The sequence below is a fragment of the Phalaenopsis equestris genome, unplaced genomic scaffold, assembly GCF_001263595.1.
Source record: "Phalaenopsis equestris unplaced genomic scaffold, ASM126359v1 Scaffold000204, whole genome shotgun sequence".
NCBI classification, from domain to species: Eukaryota; Viridiplantae; Streptophyta; class Magnoliopsida; order Asparagales; family Orchidaceae; genus Phalaenopsis; species Phalaenopsis equestris.
In genome coordinates this window covers 893075-905148 of record NW_018164646.1, presented here as the reverse complement: position 1 = coordinate 905148, position 12074 = coordinate 893075, and the positions used below count along the sequence as shown (strand labels likewise).

At 34.2% G+C, this 12074-nt stretch overlaps 1 protein-coding gene across 2 annotated transcripts in view; it reads left to right on the top strand.

Annotated features, from left to right (window-relative positions):
* Positions 1-3345: 3345 nt before the first annotated feature.
* Positions 3346-12074, top strand: part of LOC110023003 (probable cinnamyl alcohol dehydrogenase 1) — an 85144-nt gene continuing 76415 nt past the window's right edge. Inside the window, exons 1-3 of one of the 2 annotated variants that reach the window (XM_020722192.1) lie at positions 3346-3495; positions 6291-6398; positions 10189-10302. In XM_020722192.1, the coding sequence (XP_020577851.1) occupies positions 3428-3495; positions 6291-6398; positions 10189-10302 (290 nt within the window). In that variant the 5' untranslated portion in view covers positions 3346-3427. The remainder of the gene's footprint in view (positions 3496-6290; positions 6399-10188; positions 10303-12074) is intronic. The other variant, XM_020722191.1, reaches the window with a different exon arrangement.

Here is a 12074-nt window from a genome sequence, read left to right as displayed (position 1 = left end):
CACTTGGTCTAATGCTTTGGTGAATCCAATACAAAACCATGTTGGTATGTTTCCACACTTCTGTTGACCACCTCCGTGTAGCTGTCAGTAAGGGGATGATATGTTGTGCTTTAAGGGTCGTTTCTTGTAACTTTAACAACTTTTTTCATAATTTGTTGAGGACACTTTGCCCCTGTATCACTCTGCTTGATACAATAGACTTCGACACTCCGTGCAAATGGAGCACTTCCGTTATGAACGCTATAGCGATTGAGACCCCAATATAGGGGTGACTTAATGGAATGAATTGTGCATGCTTGCTCAGGTGATATGCTACCACCAAGATCACCATAAATCCTTCTGATTATAGCAACTTCTCTATAAAATCCATTGTCCCTTCTTCCCAAATCTTCTTCGATAAAGCTAAGGCCTATAGTAACCCTTATGGCACTATGGTCAAGTACTTATGTCGTTCGCACACATTGCACCTTGTCATCATTTGCTCTACATCTTTGTGCATCCCCACCAAATAAATTTATATATATTGATGACTATTTGTCATCTAGATTCCTAATGCCCCCCAATTGCACTGTCGTGAAACACTTGGAATAGTTTGGGGAAGTACTTCAATGCCCTTCGAAATACGAATCACCTCCAGTAGAGTAACTGCAATGCATATCTTGAACGACTATCCAGATCCTGTCGCAGTTGTGCCCATGTTTTCCTCAGCCCTTCATCCAACTCACTTTCCCATCTTAGGACTTTCTAATCTAGGACTACAGTACCGATAAGACTGTCAGTTGGGGCTCCTCCACCTCTCTAGACAGTGCATCTGTGGCTTTATTCTCCAACCCTAACGTGTACTGAATGTCAAAATCATACCCCAACAACTTAGATAGTCATCTCTGATGCTCCTCAATCATCATCCTCTGCTCCAGAAGCTACTTTGAGCTCCCCTGATCTGACCTGACTAGAAAGTTTTTCCAATAGGTAGGATTGCTACTTTTAAATTGCCAAGAAAATAGTTATCAACTCCTGCTCGTACACTTGATTCTCGCCCTAGTTGTGAGCACCTGGCTAAAGTAAGCAATCGACCACTGGTCCTGCATGAGAATCTGCTCCCAAATCATACTTAAACTTAGATACAATGTTGATCTACTATTCAAGAGCTAGATCATCTCTCTACAAACCCTAGACGCCGCTAGGAACACCAAGTGAAAAGAAAAATTACAACAAATAAAAAACATCCCCACAAACCCTCGCCCCTTAGCACCAATAAATACTCCCCAAGATCCCTTTCAAACTTCCCCCCAAAACCCGCTTTGATTGACCTCTTCTTGTATGTGATTAGCGGCGGCGTGGGCCCCACCCGGGCACTGAAATCACCCTCAGCCGTCCTGGGAATCCTGCTTCTCTTGGTCTGGCCAGCTAGCTGGGCCAGGCCGCCAGCTGGCTTGGCTATGGGCCCCACCCGGGCACTGAAATCACCCTCAGCCGCTCCTGGGAATCCTGCTTCTCTTGGTCTGGCCGGCTAGCTGGGCCAGGCCGCCAGCTGGCTTGGCTGGGGTCTGGTCGGTCCAGAGCAGTCCTCTTTGTACTGGCTCGTCTGCATTGTCGGCCCTCCCATCGGCTGACGTAGGCATGAGCATATCATATTATCTCTACTACTTGACAAAGGAGAGAAGCTAGTCGACTCTCTGGCATGCTTCATAGCTAGTATGGTGGAAAAGGCACCTTCAGAAGAGTGAGTAGCAATGAGTGACTCGATAGAGCCTTTTTCTCCGCCCTCGACTTTGAATTATTGAATAATGTGATCCTCACTCCATTGGCTAATACACAAATAGAGAAATTGAGAATTTTTGAGATCATTGAAATCCAACTTTTTAGGAGGTCTAAGAAGGTTCAACTTGAGAACCCGACCAACATGTTTTATTGACAAATTGTTTCGAAGTTATCAAAAATTAAGAGTGGAGTTGGACAATTTGAATAGTGCGGCTCTCCTGTTGTAGAGAAGTATGTGTTCTTAGGCAGATCCATTTATTGTTGGTATCGATCTCATAAAGTGACAATTCATTTGTAGAGGCTTACTTTCTAATGTGTTAATATTTAATCCTACGAAGCAAGCTTTGTTAAGTGAAACAACTTCCTCTTCGTGATTGAGTTTGGAGTCCAACAACGAATAGTACTCATCATGTTTGATGTACCATGAAATCTATGATAATTTTATGTTTTTAATCTTCTTTAATTTTGTGATGATGTAATTGATGTCTTTTCAAAATATTCTATAATTGATGACAAAGGGCTATGTGACTACATGAAATGACGGCGCAATGCCTTGAGTTCTGTTTTCTTTCCTATGAATTGCTGACAACTTAGTTTATTTGAACTTTCTCATTCTCTCTCTTCTTTTTTATTTCTTAAATTATGCTAGAATCACTTCCATCTCTTTTACTTGCATGTTTTTCATAATGTCAAAGGCAATGCATTCTTGTGCCAATAAATTTTAAAGTGCGGATTGGAGTGTCTCTTCTTTGGTCTTGGAATACAATGTGAATCAGCTGATAAGACACTTTATAAGATGAATATGACACCCTAAAGCGGGGGGCGTGGGGGGGTTGCGAGGGGTTGTTGAATTGTGGCTTTTAAAACATTTTGAGTGATAAAAATATTTAATATAATTTCAATGCTAATTTATAAGAATATGAACTGACACAATTTACAAAACTACAATTAAATAGTAAGATATCACAATCAAAGTTAAAGAAATATCAGACACTTTTTTTAAATGATTTGACTGATCAAGCCTACATCACGCTAGCCAACTCTTAGGCTAGAAATTCACTAAATTTAGGTTTGCTAACAAACCTCACTTATTTAAACTGAAAAAGTTGATTATAACTTACTCTCTTGCACGAGCGAGCACTACTAAATCTAAACATATGTGGCTTAGATTAAAGAAAAGAAATATACAAAATTTTAAGGATTATATAAGCTTAAATTATTTAGTAATAAAATGACCCTATAATATGAGTTGAATTTACAAGATATTGTTAATCACCTCATGAGTTGCAAATGAAATGTAAATCTTGTTCATTATAAAAAATATTTATATTTTAGTTTATATAAATAATAATATTATGACTTTAAGGGCAACAGTTTCAGTCATTGATTTTAAAGATATTTTTTTAACATTTATTAGGTTTAGAAATTAGATTTATATTAAAATAGAATAATTTGTTTGCTGAATTCATGGATGAAGGAATTTAACCATAGAAAACTTAATTTAATATGTTGTGGATCAAGCAGGGCCGATAAGGGGAAGGAGAAGACGATTTGTGCACATTCACTTGGAAGGTTCAATCCAAGCTATAGGGATAATGGTGACAAGTCTATTACTCATTAGGACAACAAAGAAAGATTCATTGTAGATGCAAGCATTGATCCACTGATGTTGAGGAATAAGTTAACTGCAATGGCTTTCATCTCAGTCTCGTCATGTTCTCCAATTATTTTTAGGTTCCAATTTATAATATTTTTCAGTACAATTTACTTAAAAATTCTTATAACGCCAAGGTGCCTCATGTTTTGATGTTTAGGTATAACATGTGTTTACATTTCTGCCTTAGCACTAGATATTTCTCCCATCTCAATGAGCTATCATGCAAAGCTCCTTTGCCAGTAGCTAAGCCTTCTCCTCCGTCGAATGCCAAGCCTGCTCCTTTATTGAGCCTTCATCTCAGGCTTATTTTTGTGATATGATGTTGCACCAACACTCTATCTCCTTATTCTAACTTCTTATCGTCTTTTATGATGTCTCGAGCTTTTGTTTTTTTTTTTTTTTGTGTTTTGACTTAACAACTTTTTTTTCTCTCCTCTGCTTAGGTATAGCTAAGAATTTTAACATTCTTTCCATAACATGAATTTAGGTTTGTTTTCATTTTTTTGCATGTTTTTGGTTCTTTTCTTCTCAAAGAAGTGAATATTTTTTCATAAAATTTATATATTACATCAAATTTTCTGTTTTAGATTAAAAAAATATATGTTAATACCAAGGGCTTATATTTTATTGGCACAATAATCTTAATTTTGTTGTATTGTTTATCTTAGCAAAATGACTTTTGAAATAATTATTAAACCAGTTGATCATTGTCTATGTTACCAATTGGCAGCAATAGGAATAGGAGAGATTAGATAATTCAAATATTAGTTTTGTGAAAGAAATTTGGTTCTTCTGAACTTATTATATAATATGATCAGCTCTTGACTTGGGTGAACCATCACAATTTGGCAAGGGCATTAGCTCACAACCTTTTGGAAGTTTACTTAAATCAACACATAGTACAAGAATATGGTCAAAGTATTTGATTAAATCAGTGATGCCGGAGAAGCACACAATTTGGTTAAAAGATCAAATATGTCAAGTGTAAGACTTTTTGCCTTTTAACTCCCTTCTTCCACCTCTAGACTACTTTGGGAGTGCATGGTGATAATTTGTATTTTAGATTGTTTCATTATTGCTATGTTGATACTTTGCATTGGTACTTTATTGCTATTCATTCCTTTTTTATGATGTCAAAAGGGGGAGAACACTTGATGTTAGTTGATATTTATATGGATTTATTGGTATTATTATCTTATTCATGCGACTTATGATATATATTGAAATGGTGATATTCGTGACTACTGAGAAATGCACTATTCTTGTCATCTAAATATTAACTATTTTAATACCAATTTATTTGATATTACTTGAAGCATATTTTGATGGGTAGCTTTCTTTTGCCCACATTTTTGCTTGCATTATCATATATTTGCTTTTGTAAAATTGCGTAGATAGTCCCAAGAACTCTAAAAAACTTATTTATTATTTTGATGATAACAAACATACATTTCAGTCACAGGACTTTCACATGATGTTCTTATTGATCCTCTATATTATTTGGTGGAAGATACCTACTCATTTGTTTGGGTTTGTTCCCAAAATTTGGTGCCTCATTTAGATTCTTTTTAGGAAATTGTGGTGGTGATTACTTCATTAACGACAAATATTATTGTCATCAATACTCCGCTATTGATTTTTTTCATCCTCTTTCAATTGTTGATCAAAATGATGATTATTCCTCACAACAATTTTTTATTCTGATTGGAGTATTCACAGCATTGATTCTCTGGTGGATAAAAGATTTAACATCCTTCATACTTCAACGAGTTGGGATCATAATAAATTCTATCATTATTCTCCTATTTTTATTCGGGTTCAATATAGATAATCTAAATGAATTTTTTTTAAAATTTTTTGCCTTGTTATATTTTCCTTTTTCTGTTTTGATCTTTCTTAATAAATATATTTTATATAATTTTATCTTTATCTAGTTAATACATTTTGGCTTAAAATTAACACATTATTGTTAACCCCATTGGTGTGTTCAAGTGTAAGGCCATAAAATTCAAGGACCACTGAAATCATGCTAATTTTGATAAGAGTCATTGAAAGCAATGGAGATGGAGAACCTTCAAAGACTTGTATTTAGAAGTGATTATTTTCTTTTCAGATGGAGAAGTGGGATTTTTGCTCAAGTCTACATTGCATTTTTAAATTGCAAACACATACTATTATTTAAGAACATATATTTTGAAAAATGAAAGAAATTTGCATTCAAAACTTTTCCAAGCCAATTTTATTTCTAGCCATGTTTTTGAATACATACACGTTTATGATCTTTTTCTTGATATCTCGGATTGACACGTTTGTCTAACCTTGCTCATAGAACCTCCATCACTGTATGTGGAGCAACTTCAATAGAGTAGCTGAGTCCCTTATATTGCACCGTCCACTCATCAAGCTAGTTGGATTGGTTAGCTATGTAACTTATATTTCAACATCTATTCATCTAACTCAATCAAGTTGTTCAGCTGCTGAGAGTGGTTTGGGCGTATATAATGCATGTAAAATAACCGTTTGATGAAAAATTGCAGCCCAATTAGGTTCATTACTGGCATCAATTTTGTAAAGACAGTGAATTATAAAGTAATATAATTTCACTTATTTTACTAAGCCAAACATCTAATATATTGAAGTAAAACTCTTTCGGGTATTTCAGCCCTGCCGTGGAGCTTAAAAACATATCATTGTTTAGATAGCTTAAGTAGATTGCATTGATTCGAGGGATATGTTGATGCCAGCAAAAAAAAAGATCTTTGTTACATATTCATTCATCAAAATTTCACCAAATTGATTAATTGATACCTTCCAAAAACATAACATTGCATTTGTTCTGTGTTTTATTAATTTTTTTTTCTTTCTTTTGCAGTAAAAGCAAATTCTTATCCATGTCTTCCGAAAGAGAGAACAGAGATTGCTTCGGATGGGCAGCAAGAGACGCATCTGGATTTCTCTCACCTTACAAATTCAGCAGAAGGTTTAAAATAGATAATGTTTTTCAGTTTCATTAAACTTTTTTCTGTTAATGTTGAAAGAGAAAAGCTCATGAGGTTGTGGCCAGACTCCTAGCAAGAAGCACTGATATTAATGTTATGGCTAATTTTTGGAGGAAACAATGATTAGATGGTAAATGAATGAGTTTCATTGTAGCGAGCAAGAGGACCAAAGGAGAAAATAGGGCCTAGAGAGTGAAAGTAGAGACAAAGGTATTTGAAAAGGAAACAATGATTAGATGGTAAATGAATGAGTTTCGTTGTAGCGAGCAAGAGGACCAAAGGAAGAAATAGGGCCTAGAGAGTGAAATTAGAGACAAAGGTATTTGAAGGAGAGAGGGATATGAGGGGAAGCTATGAATATAGGTAATGATGTGTACGGGAGAGAAAACCATCCACAAAGGAGCTAAAGAAGCCAAACAGAAGCCATTATTATTTAACCACTCCATTCCTTAAACTTGGTTAGGACTTTTTTTTATAATAAAATAACATTCTTAATAGCCAATTGTCATAAACAAAGGAAATTCCAATGCAATCTGGACAAACATTTTTAATTTTGATGTAAGGAACAGTGATAATAAAGCAAATGACATGGAGAATGTAATAACCATGACAAATGTTATGAGTAATGACTAACTTTCACACTAAATATAAAAGTCAATTATATTGTGTTCAGAGTTAGATAACAATTTTGACTGGCTAGTATTTTTGTAATTATGTTGGACAACTACTATAACCTTTTTATTATTTTTTTCCTACTGTCTCTAACCCCACACTTTCAAATTCTTCTTAAACTTAGATGTATTGGTGCTTGATAATATATGCTTATTAATTTATATATAATAATGGAGCCTATGCTCTCATTTTGGTGTGAAATGGTCATAATTCACTTAATATGACATGGAATACCCTTATTTTTGTAAATCATATATTGAGAGTTGATTTAAGTTGTTTACGTATGCAAAATAACATGAGAATAATGTAATCAGTCTGAAATAATTTGCAAAATATTCTTTTCTTTCATATGCAGTTATTATTTTTTTCAAATTTATATTAATCCTAACACACTCACGCACGCACAGACACAACTATTATTTCTATCTAACAATTGAATGCATCAAAGTGGCACCTCAGTCTTGTTCTCATAAATTTGTACAAATTTTAAGCTTTTTATTTGCTTCTTTTGAAGTTTAATGGATTATCTGGTCTTTAGTGCCATGGGCGTTGGCGGATCTCACCAAATCATTCAAATTTTTATATATTTTCTTTGTGCTTGATCTCTTTCACAGTTACTTTATGGTCCAAAGGCTATGGAGAGTACAATGTCCAGGACGCTAGAGATTGAGAAGTACACAGATTGTATTTGCTTCACATGTGGAAATATGTGCTATTAAATGACATCTAAATGAATTTAATTCAAACATTCATGGTTGGGAAATACTAATGTAATTGTTGATGACAAAGGTCAAGCATTGTTTGAATTGTGCTTATTTTTCTCTTTTTTTAAGCACTTCCGGAATACTATTCTATGTGGAAATGAAACTGTGCTTAAAGGATGCAAAAATTACATTTCTTTTAAAGATGTGATTTCTAAATTTGACGAAAATGATAAATCAATTGAAGACTAATTGTAGGTTGGGAGGAGATCCTTTAAATATTGGTCCATTTTTCATCATGGCAGGAGTAAGTTGCATGATAAATTCAAGATGAACATTTACTTTAACCATTAGAAGGGAAAATAACTAAAAATTTCATAGCCTTAAAGAGAAGAGAAAAACAAGCTAATGAGAATTACAAGAAGTTAATATGCATACAGGTGTAGTTCTTTACTGGTCTTGATCTGATTATGCTTTTTTATTAATCGATAGTGATAAGTCAAAGAGCCGTGAATTATGAACTCAACCTTTTCAAGTCACCATTGTTCTAATTTGGAGATTTGTTCATGTGCTTACATAAGAAATTGAGTTGTATGTAAGATTTGATGTTTTTGCACTATGAAATTGATAACACATAATTGTGTGACTATTTTGTTGGCTGGAGCCAAGTATATCTGAAATATGTAGAGGAATTTAATATCCTCCAGTGCTCTGCATGTTGCAGGATATAAGCTCTCTAGTGATGATTAATGTCTATAAGCGTGCTTTGGTTGTCTTGAACTGAATAGATTTGGTGGGGTTTATGTGCTGTAGATTGCAATGTTAAGTGATGATGTATTAGATTCAATAGCTTGGGTAAAACATTGCAATATGAGGATGAAAATAAGTGTTAGCTTCCAAGTTGCTTGAAAGATTTTTTGAATAAAAAGAGGCAAAAGTTCTGAGGAAAATTTTTAAGGTGACCAGAAGGATCATGATTTGGTTGCAGGGTCTTACCTCATGCCAGGTCATACATTTACAACATTTAGAACAAGAATATATTCACTTTTAATGCACTAAAATTCAGTGATAGTTGCACATTCAATATTAATGGATCCATCTTGGTGTGTACATTAGTGCTTTGGAGTTTCTCTAGCGTATTTGAATGATGCGAAATATGGACCAGACAAAATTGTGTATTACTTTGGTTCTGAGAGTTTAAATATTTGGGATGTCTCATATGGAGCTATTTAATCACTAACCATTAAGCAAGTACATTCTAATTTAATCTCTAAGAAGTTTGATAAGTATATAGAGATAAATTTCTTATAAAATTGACTTATTTTAATATGACATGCAATATCATCATTATTGTACATATTAGATTAAGATTTGTTAGATTTGTTTATACGCATGGGATTATTGAAGTTCTAAAATTCTGTAAAATCTCATCTATATATGCGTCCTTTTAGCTACCCCTGAAATCTCATATGCCAAAAGGATTCACGACAAAAGCTGCTTTCACCAGAATAGTGAGAGGAGGTCGACTTCTATTATGACAAAGTTCAACTATCGTAGGCTTTTCAGAGAGAACGAAATAATTTGTCTCCCTTCTGCTGTGTTGATTCGTGATTCAAACAAGAAAATTTTCTCTGAGCGCAACAATGACATGCACCTTTCTATAGTTTTGGATAATAAGAAGAGGATTTGTTTGCCTTCATTTTGAAGAAATATATCAACAACAATTGATGGCTACAATTCCTCAACAACATCTGACTATCAAAGTGGCATCTCAGGTTTTGTCTCAAATTTGTATAACTTATAATCTGGTAATGTACTTCTGTTTAAGCATAGTGAATTATTTGATTTTTATGTGGCCGCAGAAATAATTTGTCTCACTAAATCACATAGATCTTGATGATTCCACTATGTGCATGATATTTTTCTCATTTTTTTGGTTTATCATGTTTACTTGTAATATTATAATTGGGTTGATAAATTAGGAAGTCATAATTAAACAATGCTTCTTTATCATTCTAAATTCCCACGAGCAATACTACATTGCTATTTCATTTCCGGCATAACGGGCAAAGCTTACACTACTGTACTCTGTTTGGATCAAAATTGCTTGACATTCTCTTATTCTACAACCATTCGTAATTGGTTTTGTTGAATATTATCAATGTTTATCATGTTTAGCATATCCTATAGTGACACCAACTTTATAATTCTAGATACCAATAAGTAGTAGCCCTTTATTCAATATTTCAATAAGAACTGGTTTTGAAACAAATGAAACATTTGCATTTTCTTTGTTAAATTCTGACAATGTTCAAATGGGGTCGTGCATTTATAACCTGGCCGGACAATGTTGATATATTATTTATAATAGATTTACTATCTTTTGTAAATAATGCAGGGCCCTTCGAGATGGTGACGTTTCTCTAAGGATAACCCATTGTGGAGTCTGTTATGCTGATGTTGTCTTCTGCAGAAATGAGGTCAACAATTCAATTTATCCTGTTGTGCCTGGGTAAACTTTTTTTCTAGTCAGCCATAGTGTGCAATTTATACAAAAAAGGGAAACTTCACTCTTGGGTGAAGATAATTTTTACTTTTGTTAAATTCCTATACACAGTTTGGAATGTTACTTTAGCATGAAATAAAAGGATTTTATTGATAAACTTAACACTTTAGGATAAGATGGGAAAAAATTGATAAAATTGTAGGTCAGATGCATATCCAACATCTCTCGCTACTACCAAAAAGATTAGCAATAGAGTGGATCACTTGTACCAGCTACCATCAAAATACCAGTATGTCACTCTAAAGATCTTATGTTGCCTTAGAAAGGCCAATTATGCTTAGTTTAAATATCTTTGATTCCTTAACAGAGTACAACTTAGAACATTCTTAAGCTTTTTGTATGTACATGTGATTTCTTAAAGAAAAATCTCTTGAGTAGTCACCTAGACTATGAGTTGAATAACAGGAATCAATATATCTATATATATTTATATTAGAAAAAATTCCAAGGGCTGATATATTAAGAGAAAAGATACATATAGGTTGTGTTAGTGGGCCCAAATAGGCACCCAACCCACACGGTACAACACAAAAAAAAGTAAAAAATGGTACATTTAAAAAACAAAAAAGGCCAAAACCACTAGGGCGCGGAAAAAGTGAAGGTCATCTCAATTTAGTATTGTCTCTGCCTCTAGTTTTCGGAAGGGATCCAACTAACAAATTGGTAAGGTACGTACCAGTACCCGAAGTAACCAAAGTATCATCCATAAGATTCCTGAGCTCAAATAGATATCCATTCTTCTTCTTCCTCCTGGAAGTGTAAACCTGTCATTCCTCATCCAAAGAATCAGTCTGATGAGGTGGTAGAGCTGTAGCAGAAGGATTACCAACCGTTGTACCCACAATAGGTTCTAGTATATGTGAAGTATGAGTTGTCTCTACACCGGATGCTTCTTGAAGATGGGGAGCTGCGAGGTTCTCCTGATTATTAGTCTGAACACTTTCCTTTGTAGGTAATAGTCTTTCAGTGTTTTTTTCAATAGAATTTGAAGGTGTAGGTTGCACAGCAGAGCCATCCAGCATCACATCAATCGCAGCAACAGCAGTGTCAGTGGGGGGGCACAGGGGCAACAAGCACCTCCTGTCTTGTGGTAGTGTCCTCCACAGGTGGAACTAATATGTCTAAAGCAGTGCCCATCCTTATTCTCTTGAACCTTAGATTTCAAATTAGGATGGAATTTGTGACATTTATCAAGAGTATGCCCAAACATCTTACAGTGAGTACAATAAGGAGGTCTGTATTTCATGATAACTTGTTGTCAATATCCATTATGAGTTGTGCCCAGCCAGATTTCAGTAACATCAGGTAAAATAATATCTCTTTCCACGAGTAATTTGACTACAAAAGGTCTGGTTAAATTGAAAGTAGGTAGATTTAGCTTCAAAGGATCCCCAAAAATGACCACAATAGGTAGAGAACCTGATGATGAAAAAAGTGCAGCTTGAGACTGTCGGCCGTTTTTTTTTTCAACTTCACTTTCGTAGTTTGAAAAGGTGATGATTTTGAGATTTTTAAATATAAATATAACTTTTTTTAAAGAAGTAACGTTTTTTAATTTTTAAAATAAGTGAGACCAAACGAGTCTCACATTTTCAAATAGTTTAGATGATTTAATACAATACTACAAGCAATACACTTATCCCGAATAATAAATATATTACTTGTAATAGGGATTTAATCATCTAGACTAAACAATTTGTGACATCCGTTTTGATCTG